At 45.9% G+C, this 23986-nt stretch overlaps 1 protein-coding gene across 2 annotated transcripts in view; it reads right to left on the bottom strand.

Annotated features, from left to right (window-relative positions):
* Positions 1–4818: 4818 nt before the first annotated feature.
* Positions 4819–23986, bottom strand: part of EIF2B3 (eukaryotic translation initiation factor 2B subunit gamma) — a 128492-nt gene continuing 109324 nt past the window's right edge. For both annotated transcript variants that reach the window (XM_005607107.4, XM_070260079.1), the window contains exons 11-12: positions 14875–14978; positions 4819–4982 (exon numbers count right to left, since the gene is read on the bottom strand). In XM_005607107.4, the coding sequence (XP_005607164.1) occupies positions 4930–4982; positions 14875–14978 (157 nt within the window). In that variant the 3' untranslated portion in view covers positions 4819–4929. The remainder of the gene's footprint in view (positions 4983–14874; positions 14979–23986) is intronic.

Below are 23986 nucleotides of genomic sequence, written 5' to 3'. Positions count from 1 at the left end.
AGGCTCCTCTTTCCTCTCTACAAGCAGCCTGCACTGCTGTGGAATAGCCTGTTCACTGTCATTTCCATTGGACCTGGGTTTGTGTTTTGGGCCCAAACCATAGTAGTTCTCCAAAGAATAACAAGGGAGAAAAGCAACTTAATTAAACCCATTACCACCAAGGAGCAAATCTAATTACTGATTCAGGAGACAAACATGCCTTAGGGTCTCTTATGTGTCTACCACTTGGCTAAACTCTGGGGTTGCAGGGCACCTGCTTTTTAGAAGTTCATAGCTAAGAGGGAGCACAGAGACCACAGGGGAAACTACTGTGAGCTGGAGTACTCGGAAGGTTTCTAGAAGTGAGAGGAATTAGATAGGAGAGGTGGGAAGATGACAGAATTTAGAAGAGGACGTAGTTCAAGGTCTTCATCTTTCACTTACTGGCTATAAGACCTTGGACAAGTCATATAATCTCTGACATTGGCATAAGGATTAAATGAGACAATATATGTGGCTGAGGAACAGTGCCAGAAAAAGTGAGGTGAAACACACACACACACACACACACACACACACACACACACACAGAGTTTTGGGGAAAGCGATCAGCTGGGCTTCAGGGTAGGGTCCATGTGGGAGAACCTAGAGGAGCCAAGGCATGCCTTCTTTCCCTGGCATTCCTGCAAGCCTCTCCCTTACCATGCCTTGGGCTGGCTTCTGTTGTCTGGGCCAGGCAGAGTCAACGAGCCTGAGATGTGGTGGAGGGAAGCAGGAGCCCTGGCAGCCCCCCACTGCCACCCATTACATTTAGGGGCCCAGCCTGGGAATGTACGCTCCTGTGGGCAGCATTAGGCCAACAGCACCTGTCAAGTCTCTAGTGCCAGAAGCTGCAACCAGAGATCAGAAAATGGTCTTTTACCTTGAGGGTGGGGGAATAAGAGAGGTTAAGAATTGAAGAATCTCCGCATTTGCCCGTGACAAAAAAGCCCCTGATGCAATCCTTCTGGGTGGTGGTAGACAGCTCAGGCCAAGGACAGGTCATCCTGGGCTCCAGCAGAATGTGTTCTCCTGCCCAGCCTCATTCCCTCTCTGTCAGCTCCACCAGAGCTGAGTGCTCTAGACCTTCTGTCTGGGTGGTCCTTCCCACACCCTTCTCCCCCTTCTTCAAACACATTTAACTATTTAGAAAGCAGCATTAAAAGGGCTGGCTCATGTAGCTCCTTAGGAGTAGGGATGGCTATGGATAAAGTAAGTATACCCCCTGCACTTCTCTAGAAATAGAAACAGCTTCTAGGGGCTGGCCCCGTGGCCGAGTGGTTAAGTTCGTGTGCTCCGCTGCAGGCGGCCCAGTGTTTCATTGGTTCGAATCCTGGGCGTGGACATGGCACTGCTCATCAAACCACGCTGAGGCAGCGTCCCACATGCCACAACTGGAAGGACCCACAACGAAGAATATACAACTACGTACCGGGGGGCTTTGGGGAGAAAAAGGAAAAAATAAAATCTTAAAAAAAAAAAAAAAGAAACAGCTTCTAAACTAGGCTGTGCAGGCCCTGAGATTGCTCTTGCGGCTCCAACTAAAGACAATTCCCCCTCTCTCCACTGCGGATGGGAGTGGGATAGGAAAAGTAAGGCGGTGAAAGACTGGGAAGAAGTTCGGCCTACGGGAAACAGCTTGGAGGGCAATCTTGGCAGTCAGCCCCCTTACAGGCTCACGGGAGCTCTTCCCAGCAGGTAGGGATGAGGTGTTACTGGGGGAAGAAGTTCCTGGAGTAGTAGCCATCAAATTTTGTCTGACTTGGCAAGCTCCCAGAATCCTGTTCCTCAACACCTCCCCAGAGTCCTTGAAGGCCCCCTTCCTCCTTTCCTCCACTTCTCTCATGGAGCATCACTGGGAGAGGCAGGGCAGACCCAGTCAACTCTTTTGCCTACCTGGCTCTTGTGGCTCCTATCCCATGGAGAGGCGGCTGGCTTCTGGACATGCAGTTGCTCACTATATTTCAGACACACTCAAACCCTCTGTAGCTGCTGCCAAAAGGAAACAAAAACTGTCCCTGCCTTTTGGCAGAGAAATAGAGCACAGAGAAGAGAAATCAAAGCATCTCCGGCACCCAGCCAGCGTTGGAGTTGTTGGAGACAATAGCAGCAGTGTCCTGAGCTGGGGGCTGCTCCCAGCTGGGACTCAAACTCAGCAAGGCCTTCCCCTGGGGACCCCGTACCTTGTCTGCTTTCTCCAGTTCCCTCCTTTCCTTGGAGCAGGGCTGCTCATGGGCTTGTGCAGGAGGAAGGCAGAGGAGAGGTTTTTCCTCTACTTTACCGTCAGGGGTTCCAAGGGTTCAGTGGGGAAGATCAGGAAGGGGACTAGAAAGGCTCTGGGTCAGTTTAATCAATCCCTTCTCCTGCCCCACCCCACCCCGACTCCAAACTCACCCCGCTTCATCCCCTTTCTGTGGTCAAGGAGCAGGCTTCTGGCCTCGTGGGCCACTAAGACCCAAGGGCCAGAAAGCTCTGAGCAGGGACAAAACCTGAGAATAGGAAGGGCCTTTAAAAGTCACTCAGTCCAGGGGCTGGCCCCGTGGCCGAGTGGTTAAGTTCGCGCGCTCCGCTGCAGGCGGCCCAGTGTTTCGTTAGTTCGAATCCTGGGCGCGGACATGGCACTGCTCATCAAACCACGCTGAGGCGGCGTCCCACATGCCACAACTAGAAGAACCCACAGCGAAGAATACACAACTATGTACCGGGGAGAAAAAGGAAAAAATAAAATCTTTAAAAAAAAAAAAAAGTCACTCAGTCCAACTTTCCCATTTTGCAGATGGGAAAACTCAGGGGCAGAGGAGAGGCAGTAATTTGGCCAAAGCCAAACAAAATTCCAGAGGGCAGATCTTCCACCCAGGCCAGATTGTCCCTATCATCATCTGGGCCTCACAAATTTTCTTTTTTTTTAAGTTTCACTCTTTTTATTACTTTTATTTATTTATTTTTTTGAGGAAGATTGCCCTGAGCTAACATCTGCCACCAATCCTCCTCTTTTTGCTGAGGAAGACTGGCCCTGAGCTAACATCTGTGCCCATCTTCCTCTACTTTATATGTGAGATGCCTGCCACAGCATGGCTTGACAAGCCGTGCATAGGTCTGCACCTGGGATCTGAACCAGCAAACCCCGGGCTGCCAAAGCAGAGTGTGTGAACTTAACTGCTGTGCCATGGAGCCAGCCCCACGGGCCTCACAAATTTAATTTCAGTTCCAAAGGGGACCATCTTGGGCACCACCACAGCTCTTTGTTTTTTTGAGGAAGATGAGCCCTGAGCTAACATCTGCTGCCAATCCTCCTCTTTTTGCTGAGGAAGATTGACCCTAAGCTAACATCCATGCCCATCTTCCTCCATTTTATATGTGGGACTTCTGCCACAGTATGGCTTGATAAGCAGTGTGTATGGCTGCACCCGGGATCTGGGCCAGCAAACCCCAGGCTGCTGAAGTGGAATGTGACCTTAACTGCTGCGCCCCCAGGCTGGCTCCCACCATAGCTCTTTATTTCCACCTCCCCTCAGTCCTATTGGTTTCAACCACTTCTCCTGGGCAATTTCAGCTCCTGTCTGATTAGGGCAAACTTTCAAGAACCTTGTCCTGACCAGTGGGAGGAATGTTGAGCTCTAGAGTTCCCAAGAAGGCTGGTGGAGGTGGAAATGCCCCAGGGAAGGAATGCTCATCTAGTCTCTCACAAATTCAATAAGAACAACACTAAGATCAGGCAAGATTACTCAAACGAACTTGAGAGCCTTCAGATTTTTGATGCGATGTAGAAACTAGTATTTCAAATCATTCTTCATAATTACTGCCACCCACAGTGAGGACATCAAGAGAAACCTTTACTTTGATAATTTTAGGAGGTGAAATCTCACCCCAGGAACCACTTTTATCTTCTACCAAACACCTGCAGGTTGTAAAAGCAGCGCAGGGAGAGGCAAGAGCAGAGTGTAGCGTGTCTGGGAGTGGGGGTGGTGAAGGGAAGGTAGACAGGACTCCAGAAGGGCTGCGAATATGGAAATCTCATTCCTCAATTATCTGAAGCAGGAGAGTCTGTGCAATTAGGATATAAAGGAGTGCAGCTGGGGAAGAGTTAAGAAAGAACTTCAAACCATGATATAGGTTCCTGGCTCTTCCTTACCAGGCTGAACAGACTTCACTAAGGGGAGGAGAGAAGGGGGCTGGCTTCTCAAACTATAGCTTTCTTTTATTGCTCTTGCCTCCACTAAAAACTGTGGGAATAGGCTTGCTGGCAAGGTACGGGCTACCTCCTGCTTGCTTTAAGAGTCTCCAAGGGACAACAGTTGAGTGGGAGAAAGTGGCTAGAGACTGGGAGGATAGGGAGTGAATGGCGGGGTGTAGACAGTGAAGCTGGTGGCAAGGGCTGGGAACCTGTGTGGCAGGTATGAGAGCAAGGTAGTAAGTCCTAGGCTGAGGCTCAGGGGCCAGACTGCCCAAATCGGCAGCTGCCGAGGGAGTATCACGTGCACAGGTCGCATTGTGAGCAGATAAGCTTATGGGACTAGAAAGCCTGATTAGGGTCAGGGACTGAAGGACTCCCAGGTCCTTTCAGGTGGGAGATGCTTTTACAGACTCGGCTGGGTCAGCCAGAAAGAAAGCAGCCTTCCTAGGAGCTTTATCCTTGACGGCTGCTGCCCATGCATGATAACAAGAGCTGGGCCATTGTGTCTTCTCCTGTTCCACACCCTTGCTCTAGATGGTTTTTATCACATGACTCATGAACACACACTGTGTATCCCTGGAGCCCACCTGACGTGGAGCTTGGGGCTAATCCACAAACTTCCAGCATGCCTTTGGGAGGGCTTCTTTATTGGGAAATAAATACAGAGTCAAACAGGTGGGCCAGCCAACATCTGTAGTTCTTGGGGCCAGGAGCAAGGAGTCTGACTTGCTCAGAACTCAGATCTCCATGAGCTGGTCATTCCCCACGATCACCTCGTTCACTCGTTTGGCTACAAAAGAAAAGGAAAAGGTTGTTTGAGAATTGCAGCAAAAGATGTCATTTCACACGTATTTCTTGAGCAGCCACTATAGGCACCTGGGTCGGTGCATAGTCTTGTATCTGGATGCTTTCCATTCCAAGTAACAGAAACCTTCACTCCAGAAGCTGAAATCATCAGGATGTAGTACCTCCCATCCCAGCACAGCCACACAGGCAGCCCAAGCGCTGGTCACTTCCACAGCCCGGAGAAGTCAGGAGGCCCCCCTTTCCACTCTGCTACCCCAAACGGGCTCCCTTGTGGTCTCAGGATGGCTGCTGCAACTCCACGGGGCGGGGAAAAAAGGGCCTGGGCTTCTTATCAGTGAGGAAACTTCTCTCAGAAGCCCCCATCACTTCTCACCCTTTACTGGCCAGAACTGGTCACATGCCCAGCCCTAACCCATCAAAAAAAAAAAAAAAAAAAAAAAAAGATGTCATTTCAAACCCAGTTACTTCTAATTCTGTGCTCATAGTTTATTCCTCAGCTTTTGAGAAGCTCTTGGGAATACAACTTGCCAAAGGGACTACAGGAGAATCAGCATCTTCCCACACAGGAGGACGGGATTGACACTCTATACACCTGGCTTTGGGGAAACTTCATATATGAGGGGAACTGGGGCTGGGTCTTAAAGGATGAAGAGTTTTGTCATGCAGTGAATCAAAGGGAAGACATTCCAGGCTGTTAGAACAACACGAGCAAAGACATAAAGATGGAAGAAGGGAGAACATGAAATACTGTGATATAGGCAGAGGATAGGGAATGGGGGGAAAAGAGTGAGAAGAAATGAGACCAAAAGGATAAATGGAAATAGTCAAAGGAGAAAGGGAGATACCTCATATGTAAAGTGGAAACAATGCCACCCATTAATACCACCAGCGTTGTGAGGATTCAATGAATTAAAGAATCATTGAGAGCTCAGTAGATAGTGGCTATTATTATTTTTGTAAAGTCCAAACCCACAGGGGCCTTCAGGACCTGATCCTTGCATAGCTCTTCAGCTTCATCTTCACTGTCCTCCATTTGCACTTAGAAGCCAGGCTATTTGATAGCTTTAGACCTCAGTGCATGCTCTTCCCTCTGCCTAGAATGCCTTTCTTTCCCTCCCCATCTCACTCTTACTCGAAATGCCCTACTCGGACACCGCGACAACGTGATGCCTTCCTTCCGAATTGTCCATCGCCTGCTTTGTGAAAACAGTACCTAATACATATCTCTATCTGTACATCATTAAGTCATTCTCCTCTACTTCACTGTAAGAATCTCAAGGGCAGGGGCAGTGTGTTTATGATCATACCTCAGTGCCTAGCACAGTTGCTGGCACACGAAAGATTTCAGAGGTTTTAGGCAATGACGAGGACAGGGTATGATTATGTAAGTGGAGAGCTACAATTGAAAGGAGGTGAAGGTTGGTAGAGTGGAGAAGTTCGGGGAATTGTGAAGCTGAAGGGTTGGATGGTTCATTGATGGATACGTTTAAGTTGTCCAAGATGTTTGACAAAAGAGAGGGAGGCAAGAGAAAGACTATGAGCCCTCAGTCTATTTAGAGGAGTGCCCTGGAAGCTGACCAGTCACGGGGGGAAACGTAAGAAGAGAGTTTGCTTTCAGGGAATAAGAGCTGTAGAAAGGAGGCAGTGAATCAGGGGTCTGTAAGGATGGGGGAGCAGGGGCATGCTCTCTACTTCTTGCCTGGAGGTACAGGGCAGATGTAGGAGAGGAAACTTTCCCTGTCTTCTATTGGCTCAGACAGAAAAGGCTAACCAGAGGCTAGGGGCCGGCCCCGTGGCCGAGTGGTTAAGTTCATGTGCTTCACTTCAGCAGCCCAGGGTTTCGCCGGTTCGGATCCTGGCCGCGGACATGGCACTGCTCATCAAGCCATGCTGAGGCGGTATCCCACATGCCACAACTGGAAGGACCCACAAGTAAAAATATACAGTTATGTACTGTGGGGCTTTGGGGAGAAAAAGGAAAAATAAAATCTTTTTTTTTTTTTTTAAAAGATTGGCACCTGGGCTAACAACTGTTGCCAATCTTTTTTTTTTTTTTCTGCTTTATTTCCCCAAACCCCGCCCTGTACACAGTTGTATAGCTTAGTTGCAGGTCCTTCTAGTTGTGGGGAAAAATAAAATCTTAAAAAAAAAAATAAAATGAAATAACCAGAGGCTAACCAGCTGGCTGAAAATGGATTCTTTCTGGGCTAGCTTCCCATGGCCTATAAAGGTCTACCTTTCTTGCCACACTTAGGGGCTTGAGAGTGACTCTGATAATCAGTGAGGCAGAAACTTTGGCTTTCCTTAGGCTCTATTTCAGCCTCAGAAGGCTTTGGGGCAGCAAAGTAAAGATCTCTGATGATGCGATCAAGTTTGCTAGTGAGAGACGTTTGGGGCTGCTGATAGTGCCCACAGCCGGGTGCCTCCTTCTGCTCTGCCAGAAGCAGCAGGGTGTCTGACTGAAGCTTTGGAGACCTTGACATTTCAGGCATGTCTTCTGTTCTTTCCACCTTTCCAGCTTTGTTTCTTGCTATCTCTCTTATACCCTATATTCTAGATTTTCCAAATAACTTGCAGTTTCTAACACACTGGATTGTTTTTTGCCTTCAGGTGCTTGCTTGCCTGGGTCCCCCTTGCTTGAGAGGTTCTTCTCTTTTGTATATTTGGTAAATAGCCAAAAATGTCAAGATTTAGCTTTAATTCCTTCCTTTAAGATGGTGTTCCTGATCCTTGTGCCAAGAACTGACCAATTTCTCTTTTATGTCCTTAATTAACCCTGACAGTCTTCTACCACCATACTTGTGAAACTTGACTGTACTTACTTCTTTACTCGTCTGTGTCTCTATAACAGACTGTGAGCAGCTGGACAGCAAGAAGCAAGTCTTATTCACCTCGACACCCCTGGCCGATCAGAGCCTAGAATGTAGTAGGTAGTAATTGTTGTCTGCGTGTGTGTTTTGGAGGTTATGTGAGAGTACAGATGCAGGAAAAGGAGCATGTATAGAAGAGAAGGCCTCCAATCTCCTTGTCAAAGAGAATATAATTGACACATCTGGTGCATTACAGCAAGGGTGCCTGGGGGTCCAGAGCATCCTCAGGCCTATTTCTCTAACTTTCTCCAGTAGGAAGAGAAACCTAGGCTTAGACTTTTCACAAAGATGCTGTTATGGCGCCATATTGGACAGAGGCAATCGCATGCGAGAAGAAAAGGAGAGGAAAGAGAGGAGGAAAAGGTAACAATGCAGGAAAGGAACGAGATTCTGAGTCATAAAGATTTGAATTCTAATTTGACTTTGAGCAAATTATTTCAAGTATTTGGGCTTTAATTTCCTCACAAAGTTGTGGGGATTCAATAAGATAACTGACATAAAGAGTCCAGCATAGGGGGCTAGCCCCATGGTCGAGCGGTTAAGTTTGCATGCTCCACTTCAGTGGCCCGGGGTTTGCCAGTTCGGATCCCAGGCACGGACCTACACACCACTCATCAGGCCATGCTGTGGTGGCATCCCACATGGAAGAAATAGAATGAACAACAACTAGGATATACAACTATGTACTGGGGCTTTGGGGAGAAGAAAACAAAAAAGAAGATTGGCAACAGATGTTAACTCAGGGCCAATCTTCAAAAAAAAAAAGAGGGGCTGGCCCAGTGGTGCAGCAGTTAAGTTCACATGTTCCACTTCAGCAGCCTGGGGTTCGGCAGTTCAGATCCTGGGTGCGGACATGGCACCGCTTGGCAGGCTGGCCTATGGTGGGTGTCCCACATATAAAGTGGAGGAAGATGGGCACGGATGTTAGCTCAGGGCCAGTCTTCCTCAGCAAAAAGGGGAGGATTGGCGGCAGATGTTAGCTCAGGGCTATTCTTCCTCAAAAAAAGAAAAAAAACAAAAAACACCAGTCCAGCGTAGTGCTTTGATAAGTATTAAACAGAAGTTACAGAATGAGGTTGGGTCTGGACTGTGTTTTCCTGCTCTAGGAATTGCTCCTTCTTATACTTCATATATACCTGCTTCCTTCAGTGACAGCAATGTGAAGGAGGCCCAGGTAATGCTCAGGCTGCTAAATTCCCCAGAGCTGGGGCTGGTCCTGGAGTGTGACTGTCAATCAGGCTCCACCCTTGAGGTAAGACTGACCAGAAAAGAACAAAAGAAATGCTTCTCTGGCTAGCTTCCCAGGGCACCTCCAAAAGCTCCTCTTTACTCTTTATCCCTCTACAGCCATGAGTCAGCCTCATCATCTCATATTCAGACTCTGATGTTTGCTCTTTTCCCATCTTCCTAGTTTCCAGGGACACTAGGCTGTTCTGAAGACAGTCCCAGTTCTAGTTAACTGTCTTCTTAGACCTTGGTGCCACAGACCAGGGGGATGAATGCGGTGCTAGACTGGGGCAGACAACGCTTTTCTTCGCTCTGCCAGGCTCTAAATAAACACCTGAACCTCCTCTAGCCTGCTCTCCCTACTCTCCCCTCTTCCCCCTGGTCTGTTCTTGGCCTAGGGCTGGGAGAAGACTTGGTCACTAGGATTCAGGAGAGAGAGACTACATCTGGCATTTTAGGGGTAGATGTATTTTCATGGAGATTGTGAAGTAAGGTAGAAGAAACCTGGAGGGGAGCCACAAGCAGTACTAGTTCTGCTTGGTCAGAGGTGCAAGGAGGCTATAAGCAACACACTGGAAAGGTTCTGGGCTGGAATCAGGTTGGGAAAGATTCTAAAGGGGAGAGTACAAGGGAGGATGGTAACTTGGGGACAAACCAATGGGATAAAAGGGAATGACAAGTCAGATATGAAAAGCTGCACTGTTGGGAGGCTGGGAAGGATTCTTGCCCGCCAGGACTTGATCTATGCATCCATCAAATCTACTTTCACGGCCAAATGACTGATCATTGTGGTCACAGGGAAGAGATCCAAGTTCTCTCATTGACAGTAAGAAGAGATTCAGATGAAGTGTCCAATTAGAGTCCCTCAGGTTTTGACTTTGTTGGCTGTAGCCTTTCTATTGGCTTGAGCAGGAGTCAAACTCGGCTGCCAGGATTTTTTTGCTGGAGATAGTCTCATTAACTGAGCATGCTGGGGCGGGGCGAGGAAAGTCAGAATTGTTAGGAAATGGCTTGTTCTCCTGGAAGTGCTGGAAGAGGGCAGAGAGGCCCATATTGGATTCTGAGAGTCACATTTGGGGCGTAGAAGACTGCAATGGATGTGGTGACTCTGGTATGCAAATAGTCGGAATTTGGAGAGGGGACAGCATTACTTCTGAGGATGAATGTTTTTTCCTCAAATCCCTCCATGTGAGGAAGACTGACTAGGGACTCTCTCATCTACAGAGCTCTTTGCTGGTAAGGTCCTGAGTTGTTGGTATTTGTCTGGGTCATCCATAAACAGGTCTTGAGTGCTGCACTGATGGCTAGGACCTTTGCTTTCTCCATATGGGTCAGCCTCAAAGAAAAGTGATAGTGGGAGCAGGCGACAGGCCAGAGCATCTGTGGCAGGAAGGCACTGACTACTGTGCTGGATGCACTGGTCCCTCCAGCATAGAGGACAGAGAGCAGGATGTACTGGGGTTCTCCAGTTTAGAGTCCAGATGACTTCCCTTGACCACCTCTCCTTAAGGAGGACCATTAAGGAGTCTTCTTGATAAAAAGTGGGCACATAATGTTAGAGCCAGAAAGCCCAGAAGACGCCGAAGCCCATGACATGCTAGGAGCTTGCCTAGCCCAGCCCTGTGCTTCCTGGTGGGAGATTCCATGCCTCAAACCCTCAAGACCTGGCATTCAGTTGTCATTCACACCTTCTGCACCTGGAATGAAAAGGGGTCCTTATAAAGTAAAAGGAAGGAGTGCCAATATTTTGTTGGAAATGGGGAGGAGAAGCAGCAGAAACAGTGAGGTTCCAGGTTCCAGCACACAAGAAAAGAGGGATCCTCTGGGGCTGGCCCCGTGGCCGACTGGTTAAGTTCATGCACTCTGCTGCGGCGGCCCAGTATTTCGTCGGTTCAAATCCTGGGCGTGGACATGGCACGGCTCATCAAGCCATGCTGAGGCAGCATCTCACATGCCACAACTAGAAGGACCCACAACTAAGAATATACAACTATGTACCGGGGGGCTTTGGGGAGAAAAAGGAAAAAAATAAAAAAAATTGTTAAAAAAAAAAAAAAAAGAGGGCTGGCCCCGTGGCCGAGTGGTTAAGTTCGTGCACTCCGCAGCAGGCGGCCCAGTGTTTCGTTGGTTCGAATCCTGGGCGCGGACATGGCACTGCTCATCAGACCACGCTGAGGCAGCGTCCCACATGCCACAACTAGAAGAACCCACAACGAAGAATACACAACTATGTACTGGGGGGCTTTGGGGAGAAAAAGGAAAAAATAAAATCTTTAAAAAAAAAGAAAGAAAAGAGGGACCCTCTAGGATATCAGCAAATGGATTTCACTCATTCAAACCTGCCTAAGGAGTCTAAACCCTTTTAAAAACAATAAAAGGATGCGGCTCTCGGCCCCGGGAAGGACTGAAAGACAAGCACTGGAGGATGTTTCTGCTTTTTGCTGAACAGGAGAGAATTTATAAAGACAAACAAGCATGAAGGAGGTGGAAGAAACAGTATGTAGCCCATGAACACAAACAGAAGAGAACAAAGGACAGAGAAACGCAATGAGGAGACAGGAGAAGAGACAGGATAAGAAGGCAGCTCCACAGACTAGCTGAGCAGCTGCTTTTGAAACTCTGAGGACCCCTTCCAAGGCATTCCATGGAGTCAGAGAAAAGGCCAGGGGTTCTGAATTCTATTTTTAAGAAACTACCAACAGGTCTCAGTTGCTCAAGAAACAAGTTTCTTTGCAATCCAAGGGTAGGCCTGGGTGAGCTGGTATGTTAAGCAGGAGAAAGAGCTAAGACCTGAGGTTCCTGAGGATCAGAGAGAGCTGAGGTAAGGAGGCCAAATATATTTTTCCTATTGGTCTGGGAAAGATAGACTAAAGGGAAAAAAGTGGTATCACTGCTCAAATTCTGCTGGGCAACGCAGGAGTGGCTTCTTCCTCTGGTCGTTTTTGGAGGCCATCTGACAATAATTCAGGCTGAAGACCCAGTTTTGTCATCTACTAGCTATGTACCTTGGGTCAATTTCAACTTTTCAAAGTCTCAGTTTCCATTTCACCAAATGGGTCAATAATGAATCCCTACCTCAGAGGGCTTTTATGAGAATCCAATGAGACAGTGTATGCAAGAACATTTTAAAGCTGTAAACACCAGCTGTAAGCCAAGGACATTTAAGGAGGGCAGTGCCATCCACGCTTCCTGTGTGGAGTTTAAGCTGGTGTTCCAGCTTTCTCACCTATCCCTTTTTGACTCTGAGTGGGCTTGGCCTTGTAACTTGCTTCGGCCAGTGAGACATTAGTAAATGACATAAACAAGCTTGTACCCCTAGCTTGCATGTGATAACAGCAGAAAGTACCAGTAGCTGGGGCACTGCTGCTGACCACCACTCTCACTCAAAGGTTCTCTGGTGAGACACTGAGTGGAATCTGTCTGCCATTAATTGAACTAAAAAATACCAGATAAAAATGCTAGCATTTCTTGCAGCTAGGGCCTGGGCATATGACCTAGGCTTGACCCATCAGATACAGCCACCTCAAACCTTGGGAACTAGTGATACAAAGAAGTGGGAACCAGAGAGAATCCACTTTGGGATTGCTGGGTGGCTGGAGCAGCACTGCAAGCTATGATCTCCAGTGTTGAGTGAGGATGGCAGCAGTGTCCTCACCAGAATCGTTTGGGTGTAAATCTTGTCTGCAGCCCATTTTCTAAGCTTGATTCTGCAGCCATTGTTGACCTGTGAACTACCTGGTATCTTTCCAATGAATTCCTTATCAGCTTAAATCAGCCGGAGTTAGTGTACGATGCTTATAACAAAGAATCTTACTGGTTAATTAGTGACATCTAGGAAAGGCCTTTTAGAAATGACAATTCTCACATGTAGAGGAAGAAAGTGCTTGAAATGTGAGAAGGCAGTGAGAAGGAGAGTTGCAGCTAGTCTCAAGCGGAGAAAACAGGGTGAAGGATGGTTTTAGGCCAAGGCCACATCACCCCCAGTTCATTTATCAGTGTTGCATGCAGTTCTTTTATCAGGGTAAGTTAAAAAAAAAAAGCAAGGAGAGATCTCATGATAATTGCAACCATCTCACAGACGCCTTTCTTGGAATCCTAACTTTCTGTCCTGAAATGTCCAAAAATATGCTTTATGGATCCAAAATTCATTCATTCAACACCCCCCGCCCCCAGCATTTACTGTAAATCAGGACCTGTTCTGAGAGCTAGGGATGCACATTAGAATCAGTCAATCCTTGGCCTGAAGATCTCAGTCTAGGAGGTCAGACAGATTCATGGATAATTGCCATAACTTGTGAACATACTTTAATAAAGGTGTTGATAAAGTTCGGGGGTGCGGAGGGAGAAGGAACGCTCAGTTTGGCTGTGGGGAGAAGGTTCTACGGAAGATTCTACAGAGGGAAAACACTGAGCAGAGTCTTCAAGAGAGGAATCCAGAAAGAGAGAGGGCAGTGCAAAGGCATGGAGAGACACAACAGAATGGTGTGTACATGGAGCTCTAAGTCCATTAAGTAAGCTCCAGGAGTTGTATGTACTCACAACATTTAATTGTACTTAATTCTCACAACAGTCCTCCAAGAGGGGTATCATTGTCACAATTTTTCTAGTTTCGAAAATCTGAAGCCTAGATATTAACAATTTAATCTGGTGCACATCCAGTGAGTTGCACAGCCGAGATTTGAACCTAGGTCTGTTTGATTCTAAAGCTCAAAAGGGAGATGTGGGACTTTAAAAAAGGGAAGGAGAAAAAAACTGCCAAGGTCTCTGTTTACCGGGGAGAAAGAGAATGATGCGGCTTCTACCAATTCAGAATTGGTAGGGTTAATTCCTTCAGCAACTCCCCTGTCCCACTCTATTTTAGGTATAGGAATAATCTCAAAAGGAATTAGCCATTCTTACTGATCTTGAGCTTTGTCTACTTTTTGGTGAAAAATATCCAGCCAAGGACTGGCCCAGGGTAGCATAGTGGTTAAGTTAGTGCGCGCTGCTTCAGCTGCCCAGGATTCGTGGGTGCCGACCTACATACCACTCATCCAGCCGTACTGTGGCAGCATCCCACATACAAAACAGAGGAAGACTGGCACAGATGTAGCTCAGGGCCAATCTCCCTCACACACACACACACACACACACACACACACACAAATAAAATAAAAACCCAGCCAAATTATGGACCATTCAAATTTGCCAGCCCAGCAGGGAAACCCTGTCTTTCAAGTACTATGTAGTCTTTCTGCAGGCTACAGAGCAGAGTGTGCTAACAGCTCATAGCATCCCCGCTAAGTGGCTGAGAACAGCTCTGAGTGAATGGCTTCTGAAGACGGTGCTAACCTTCTTCCAGGCCAGGAATCTATGGGACCACCTCCCTTAAATATCAGGTCAGATGAGGTGCTCAAGGACTTCAGGAGGCCAGAGCTAGTTCCAGAGCCTTTGCTGGATTACTGGCCCTTCTCTCTCACGTCCAAGAGCCATCGTAAATTATTGGTGTCAATCTGGGGCCACTGGATCTTTTTAGTATGTTTTAAATTTTTTGATAGTAAGGCTGCATACATATATGAGTTTATCTGTAAAACAGATTCCTAAAATTGGAACTGTTAAGTCAAAGTAAAAAAATTTGAAAATGTCATCCCCCTCCAAAGAAAGGTTTATCAATTTATGTTCTCACCTGCAGCGTACGCATGTGCTTGTTCCCCAATCCTCACCAGCACTGGGCATTACCTGTGCTATTGTGATAGGTAAAAAATGGCATCCATGATTGTAATTTAGGTTCTGGTTTACCTTTGGCTTCAATCCTCTGGCCACTTCCAATTAGGCAGTACTTGATGTCTGCTCCCTTCTCGATCACAGCATTGTTGCAGATGACGCTGCCCTGGATGTTGCTTCTGCAACACAGTAGCCAAGTTAGGGAGTGTCCACCCTCTCATCACCATCCTCACCACTATGGGTTGGGGGCTCCTCCCTAGGCTAAGGACAGCTGGTCAGTCCAGTCAACGGTTACATGCCTCAAGCTATCAGTAGAAGACAGAATGGCTCAGTTGGGCCAAGGGAGGACCCAGCTTTAGAGAAATCCAGAGTTGGGATAAGCTTACAATTATCTTCCCCCAAAGCCTGGAAAGAGCAGACATTCTGACTTCAGTTCTTTAGGCACCCCAGACCTAGAGGGCTAAATTCCATCCAATCTCTTCTCCTTTGGTCTGGGGGTGGAAACTGATGCTGGTACCCATCACTCCTGCCTCTCATCTGGGAATATATACCACATCCCATTTGAGGCTCAGATCCCATGAATCTCTGTAAGAGATCAGCTATGGAAACAATGGGTGCCACAGACTCTGGTTAATCAGAACCATACTCATTTAGGAAAAAAAGGATGTTTTTAAAACCAGTTCCATGCCACATATAAGACTACTCCAGACCCTAAAGCCACACTCTCAAGAGTAGCACTGCTGGCTTTTAGCATTTGAATGTGTTTAAGGAACATCCTCCTGGCTCCTGAAGACAGGTGGGTGGGAAGAAAAGGTCCTTTTGAAAAACTTCACTAGCATTTATTGCATACCTATTCTATGCCAGGTACTGTCCTATACTCTATGTAAATTACAGGAGTGACTTACAAATCTAGCCATTTCATCAGGAAAATCACCTGGGCAATATAAAAAATAACAAACAAAAACACACTCAATGTCCTAGATGATTCTGGGAGTGTCATTTTTATCTCTGATACAGTAAAAATGACAACCACATTTTGCAGACGAGGTAACAGATTTAGAGAAGTCTAACCATTTACCCCAAACCACCTAACTACCAAGTAGCAGATTCAAATCTAGGTTTATCTGTCTCCAGAATCCATACATTTAATCATAATGCCATACAAAGAAATGAAGGGGAAAAAGGACCGGAGAAAGCTAGAACTGCTGAGCTGCTTTTCTGAGCTGAGATGGCTCTGTGGAAGGAGCTCTGTCCTAACAAGGGAATATTTAGAGCTCTGAAGAGTCAGAAGTGGGCAGCTGGAGGGGGAAAGGAGGCAAGTAGGAAGTGTGTGAGCATCTATTTAAACAAAACAAAACAAAAGACTAAGGAAGAATCCTCAAGCAACCTAGGAGGTATGGGAGATGGGGAAGAGGACATTCCAAGGACTAAAACTATCGATGCACGGGCCATTAAAAAAGATTCTCCCCAAATAACAAAACTTTAGTGAAATGCAAAAAAGGAATTCTAGCACTTTATGACATTCCAGCATCTCCTTTATCTCTATTCTTCTAGAACGTTACAGCCTGTCAGACGGCAGTAAAAGGCCAAAGCCACAGCACCTCTCTGGTGCTGGCTAGAGATGGGCAGACAGTATTAGTTTGTTTTTTGGCTCAAACTCCTGATTCACTCAGTGGGTGGGCATTAAGGGACCTTCCAGAACTTTCTACCTTGCCCTCTGCCTTAGGCAAAGCAGTCCAGTCAGCAGTTAGGGTGGTTGCTGCGCGCTGGGAAAAATTCCCCCAACAAGAGTAATAAGGAAGTATTGAAAGCCTCAGATACAGAGGCTCTTGGGACAGAGGTGGCTTACAACTGGCTACTAGTTTGCCCCTGAAAAGTCTCATTTCTTTTTCCAAGGTGGGAGTAGGGGCAGCTTCCTGCTCAGTAGTTTAAAAGCCTGAGAATGCATGCTCTGGAGCTAGGCAAGGGGTAAACACAGTCAGCTGAGAAGAAACAGCCAACAGGAACTCAAACAGTCATAATTAGAGACTACTAAATGGCTATTTTGGAATCTGGGATATAAATGAGAACCGTTTCTGGAAGGAAGAAGCTGGAACGATTGAGGTCACATTTCCACAGCAATGGATAGCCTGGGTTCTCCTTATGTTTAGTAGGTCTGACAGGTCTTCGGGAACCTCTCATATTGCTTGTCTCGCCTAGTCTGAGTATAACTCCCTCTGAGACACGCTGTAGAGCCTGCAGATGTGTTAGGGAAAAAGTAGGTTGAATGATGGGAAGCTGGAGGCTCTCCTGAGGCCCCTGGTCAGCTGATCTGTGGAAGGCTTTGAGACGAACAGCTGACAAAATGCTGAGTGACTGTGAACCTCTTTTCTACCACTAGTTTCTTCAATTCTTCCCCAGTGTCACTGCTGTACTCACAAGTCACCTCCATTAGCAAGGCCGAGGCACTCTGGAAAAATTTCAAGCCAATATAACCTTCCCTCCATGAGAAAGAAACTCCAAGATTAAGGATTTTACTGGAAGTGTGTGTGTTTGCTCATGTAGAGGGAAGGACAGACACTACTACATCAAACAAGCCTTCTCAAGGTTGCCAATCCACAGTAAGGACTCTATGTTTTCTGCTCAGTGCCTAGGGTGGGAGGGGAGTGACTTCCACATAGCTCAAGAAAAGAAGTGGCCCCAGTCCCGGAACTAGTTTTTGCATCCTAGTCTTAACTCTCAGTTTGGTATTAAGCATTGTGTGTTAATGCCAGGCTGTGTTCTCTAAGAAGCTGCTCAGAGATGACTAAGATTAATGGGGTCTTTGCTCCTCATTTCTCTTTGGTAGGATCAAATTGTAAGCAAAGGTACAGGCCTTGGGAAATTACCCTGAAAACCCTGACGCTTCAGTGGAGAGGAGGCCAGGAGAAAAACACAAAGGTTTCCAGTAAGATCACTGCTTGGTTAGGCACACCACGCTATACCATGTCGTGGCATACCGATGAAGCAGCCCGGACCTGGGAAGCAAGAGTGCCTCCAATTCTCACTCCTCTTCTGGCTTTACTTAGGACTTTTTTCAGTTTATTCCAGGAGGAAAGGGAACTCACATAAATCTAAAGTCTAATACATCTCAGTCATTGCACACAGCACTTTACATTCATTGTATAACTTAATCCTTTTAGTAAACCTGCAGGGATGGTGGCATTTATTCTAATTTTTACAGAGAAAACTGAGGCTCACAGAGGTTAAGCAATGTGCCCAAGCCTACACGGTGGTAAGTGTCTCTCTTTTGTGTCATGGGCTTCTGTCTCAGCTGTTGACTGGGCAGTTTTTGGCAAAGAGCCATGAAACTTCTCAGTAACTCTGAGAACAGGCAGGTTCTTCTCTGGGAATTAGTTGGCAGGCTTTCTAAACTTACTCATAAGTTTATGGGAAGAGAAAAGTATGGAACTGGAGATACATGTAGCTTTTCTAGGCATGTGACTACAGTCTCTTTTGGGCCAACTGACTACTTCAGTCCAAAGATTATGGCTGAGTCACCTACACCTCTCCAGGTGCCAGAGCCTCCTAACTTTAGCCCAAGGGGTGTTGGTCCAGGTGCCCCTCTGGACCACATATTATTTTTAATGAAATATTTCAGGCATGGGAAAAAGTATAGAGAATATAACGAACACCTCTGTGCCCACTGAACAGTTCAAGAAACAAACAATACAACCTGCTGTGCACCTCTCTTTGATCACACTTCCCTCCTTCTCCCACCGGAGGTAACCACTGTTTGACTCTGCTGTTTATTGTCTTAAGCATTTTTACTACATATATTAGTAGGCAATATATAGTATTGTTTTGCATGTTGTAAAATTTTATAGAAATGCCATCATTCTCTATGTATCCTTCTGCTTTTTTCCCCATCTACGTCATATTTGTGAGATTTATCCAGGTTAATTCACATAATGAGATATAATACTTAAATATCTCACTGTCTTCCCATCTCTGGCCACTCTTGCTCTTGGGTCTTCTAGACTAAAATGTACTGGTTCCAGTGAGCAGGCTGAAAATTTCCTCCTCTAGTTCTATGTGCCTCCCTTCACTATATAAAGGTTTAGTGGTGAGAAATATCTCCCTCCTAAGAAGGGTTTGGGAGGATCAAAGTAAAGATGTACCAAACTTAAAAGAATTAAGGGGTAGTATTCTCCACCCAAGAAGATGGGTTTAGTGCAAACGGTTCAAAGGCAGGGAGTGAACCCAAAGTCCTAAGGAGCCCCTTAAGTCAAGGGGATTTTCCCAAGGTTTCATAATTTGGTGTTTTCAAGAGTGTGACTGAAGAAACACAGAATTCTTTTAACAATTATTCTCTTTTTTGCAACTGTAATTACCAGACAGTTTTATGTTTAAAGGAGTTCACGTTTATACTCAACCTACTCATTTGTCAATATTTTGTTTCATTTCCTACTTGGCTATGTCCTGAACAGGAGTTTTCCAGAGGGTTCATGGGTGACACATCTCTTGAGCCCTGGAGTATTTCTGATGATTTTATAGTTCAACTATAACTTGACTAGGTATAGAATTTTTAGATCACAATAGTTTTCCCTCCAAATTTTCTAAATGTTGTTTCAATGTCTTCTGGGCTGAAATGTTCTCATGGAAAAGTCTGAGCCAGCCTGATTCTCTCCCTTCTATGTGCCTTGATGGTTTTTTTTCTTTCAGTTCTATGTGCCTTGAGATTTTGCAAAAGGGGTGTTTGCCATTTCTCCTTTGGTTCACCCATGCCCCTATTCCTCGTGCTCGTTGAATTTTGGTGTTCTCTTTGAGTTTGATGTAAATTTCATCATGTCTGGCAGAAATTCTTTAGTCTGTGTATGGGTACATGGCAATTATCTAGTTTTATTATAGATGAAGCTTCCTTTTCTGGTTTTGCTTGCTTGTTTGTTTTCATTTTGGTGAGTTTCAAGGAGCAAAGTATTTACTCCACGATTTTTTCTAGAATTAGACAGCGCTGTCTTGACAGATACTCAGTCAATTATAGTAGAGGGGGTTAAATCAAGGATCTTTATTTTTCACTCAGTAAATACTTACAAGGTATCTAGTATATAAAAAATACAGTATTAGGGTTTAAGGGGTACAAAGACATATAAAAACTATTTCATATTCAAGGAATTTACAGTCTAGTTGAGGAAAAAAGAAAGATGCAGTGAGTACCACACGAACATAAGCAAAGCGCTACGGGTGCACAGGGAACACAGAGGTGTGGGAAATAATTTCTGGCTGGAACAATTCAAGAAGGCTGCGTGGAAGAGCCAGCATACGTATTGGACCTTGAAAGATGGGTAAGATTTCTAGAGGTAAAGATCTCTAGAGGGAGGCAGTTTAGGCAGAGTGGATGTCAGGAATAAAGGGGAGTAGAAAAGCAAAGGCCCAGTGGGCAGGGCAGTCAGCTGAGTGCAGGCGAAGAGGACATTCAGGTAACAATGACGAATACTAATATCTTGTTTGGCTCTGAGAGCTGCACTTGCTGCCTGCAGAAAGCAAAGAAAATCTAGGTGAAAACCTGGTTCTCGAGCCAGCCTGCATGTGAAGCTGCTACCCTAGACTGCTGCTTGGGTCATTCTCCTTGGACTAGGAGGAAACGCAAGAGATGTTGCTCAGGGCCAGAGAGCCAAAGATGCTGAACACAAGACTGACACTGAAGCCTTGACAATGAAGTTTTCACTAGGCTTTGGATTGCTGAACATCAGCTGTCATATAAATTGGAAGTGACAGAAAATGAGAAAGACAGGCAGGAGACTTCTCTGCATAGTCTCGCCTACACCTTCCCCAAGGTGGTCCTATTAGATCCCTCAAGCCCTGAGGACCTTAGGCAGGTGTCCAAGCCACTGTCCAGAAAGCCTCAGCATCAGCAACACCACTGCTGCCAAAGACAAGAAAACTAAGAATATGAGAAATTCCCTTCTGGACGAATTCATGCTCCTACTCTGGCGTTCAGTCCAGATGTAAAGAGCAGCAGGGTAATCAAGTCTCACAAGACCGCAACTTAATTACCTTTCCCAAATTTACCATAAGTAATTAAAACTAAATGACCTGAAAATAATGGGAAAAAGTTCATATGGGATGCAGGATGTCTGATCTTACTGCCAGGAGCTAATTTGCAGGGTTGGGTAATCTCTAATGGCCTTCCTAGTCATCAGGCCCATGTGAGTTGCTTACAACTTCACTCAACATTTTCAGTTGGAAAAACAGCAGCTGCCACCATCTAAACTTTTACTGTTATCCCAGCTAGAAACCTTAATAGGCCATCCAAGATTATACCTTCTCCAAAACAGCAAGTGACTCTGGGATATTACGCCAGGCTTTTTCTAAGAACTTCTTCTCTCATATAAGCAAGTTGGAGTTTCTTAGGCTTCCTCACCAAGTCTCTTCACGCCAATTCAGGACACTAACACTGGACTTTAAAGAGGTGCTAGAGGGGCCGGCCCCGTGGCTGAGTGGTTAAGTTCGCGCACTCCGCTTTGGAGGCCCAGGGTTTCGCTGGTTCGAATCCTGGGCGTGGACATAGCACCGCCCATCAAGCCATGCTGAGGCAGCATCCCACATGCAACAACTAGAAGGACCCACAACTAAAAGTACACAACTATGAACTGGGGGCTTTGGGGAGAAAAAAGAAAAATAAAATCTCTAAAAAAAAAAAAAAAAAAAAAGAGGTGCTACAGAGCTGCTCCCTTGTCTGCCCATCCATTGCAGCAAGGAAGAGGTTACTAATTAGAGCAAATGGGAAAGTGATGGCAGAAGGTCTGAGGCAAGATGAGACAGAGTGAAATTACAAAGCCTCATGAGCTACTCTGGAAACAGGAGATCAAATGGATAGTGTAGTTCTGGTTTTCAAGAGAATGGTGAGGGACTGGCCCCGTGGCCAAGTGGTTAAGTTTGCCCGCTCTGCTTCGGTGGCCCAGGTTTTCACTGGTTTGGATCCTGGGCACAGACACAGCACCACTCATCAGGCCATGCTGAGGTGGTGTCCCGCATGCCACAGCTAGAAGGACCCACAACTAAAAAAATATACACAACTGTGTACTGTGGGGATTTCAGGAGAGAGAGCAGGAAAAGAAAAAAAAAAGGATTGGCAACAGTTGTTACCTCAGGTGACAATCTTCAAAAAAAAAAAAAAGAATGGTGACATCTGTCAGTCTCACACAGGAATCTGGAATGGCACATGTAGTAGCAAGGGTGCAATGAGAAAAAAGTCTGGAAGGTCACAATTTATTCATCTGTAAAAATGCAAGAGTTGGGCGTTGAGCTGGATGACTTTTAAGGTCTCATCTCACTCTAACATTCCAGGACTCAGTGTTGGAGCAGCATCATGAGACACCTTGAAGTTCAAGCTTTACTCTAAGGGTAATGGAGAGCCTTCAAAAGTTTTTGAATAGAACAAGAGTATGATCAGAGATATCTGTTAGGAAGACAATGCTGGTAATATGCCACCTTTGTGAAATGAGATAAAGATATGATGACGATGATAATAAAATAACAGCTAACATTCTATGTGCCAAGCACTGTCCTAAGTGCTTTATGTCTCTTAAATCATGTAGTACTCCCAATAAACCTATGAGGTAGTTCAGTTTTTACTCCTTTTTTTGGTGAGGAAGACTGGCCCTGAGCTAACATCTGTGTCAATCCTCCTCCACTTTATATGTGGGTTGCTGCCACAGCATGGCTGTCGAGTGGTATAGGTCCACACCGAGGATCTGAACCTGCGAACCTGGGCTGCTGAAGCAGAGCGCACCAAACTTAACCACTATGCTATGGGGCTGGCCCCAGTCACCATGTTTTGTAGTTTTTATCACCTGATTATTTCTCCTCTTCATCTCTACTGTTATTGCCCCAGTTTAGGACCCCTTCTATTTTACCAGGATTATTTCAGTAGTCTTCCTGCCTTCATGTTTATTACCCTCTTCAGACCATCCTCCACACTGTAGCCAAATTGATCTTCAGAAAATGGAAATTTAATCATGTTATTCTTTTGCTTTAAACTCTTAAATTACCATTACCTATTAAACTCGTTAGGGGATAGGCCACAATCTGGCCCTTGTCCATCTACACAGCCTTATTTCCTGTCACATCCATTCCTCTTTGAATTCTATACTGCAGTCATTATAAATTGTATACTGTTTTTTTCACATAACGAATATTTATTGAGTTCCTGTAGGCCCTCAGGATGTAACAGTGAAACAGAAAGATAAGAGATAAGGTACTTACATTCTTTTTTTTTTTTGAGGAAGATTAGTCCTGCGCTAACTACTGCCAATCTCCCTCTTTTTGCTGAGGAAGACTGGCCTTGAGCTAACATCCATGCCCATCTTCCTCTACTTTATACGTGGGACGCCTACCACAGCATGGCATGCCAAGTGGTGCCATGTCCGCACCTGGGATCCGAATGGGCGAACCCCGGGCCGCCTAAGCGGAACGTGCGAACTTAACTGATGCACCACCGGCCGGCACCAAGGTACTTACAGTCTCAAACTAACATTTTACTTGTAAAAGAGAAGTAAACAAGATAAGGCCAGATAGTGATAAGGCTACAAAGGAAATTAAAACAGGTTGATGTAATGGAGAGTATCGGGACAGACTACTTCTGGCAGGGCAGTCAGCGCAGCCTCTTCTTAAGTGGTGAAATCTGGGCTAAGATCAAAACGAGGAGTTGTTTCTGGAATAAAACATGCTCTCTCACACTTCATACTCTTGATGTATCTAGAACATTCCTTTCTCCAGCCCAGCTGGCCCTACTCATTTTTCAAGATCCAGCTCAAGATTCATTTCCTCAATTAAGTCTTTCCTGACCCTGTCCTCCTTTGTGACCATACAGATTTCTACTGCAGTACCTGTAACTCTTACTGCAGATAGCTTATGAGTTCCTTGAGGGAAGAGACTGAGCCTTGTGCAGTTTTATGTCTTCAGTCGCTGAGCACAGTCTTCAGCAAAGAGTGGGTCCTTAAGTGTTTGATGAATGAGTAAAATACTTGAGACAGGCCTCTATCATCAGTGTGTGCTGGAGCCAACTTGTTCGTAAAAGAGCCAATTGTTAGCGTCTCTTCCCAACTCACTGTTTGCTGGTATCATCGGCCATAGTGGGAGAATTTACACCACAGAAATTGGCAAACGTTATAAATCAGGGCATTTATTTCTTCCTTTGGAGGGCTGCTTGTTAACAACCCTGGTA

This window comes from Equus caballus, chromosome 2 (assembly GCF_041296265.1).
Source record: "Equus caballus isolate H_3958 breed thoroughbred chromosome 2, TB-T2T, whole genome shotgun sequence".
Lineage (NCBI taxonomy): Eukaryota > Metazoa > Chordata > Mammalia > Perissodactyla > Equidae > Equus > Equus caballus.
This window is presented reverse-complemented; position numbering and strand designations above follow the sequence as displayed.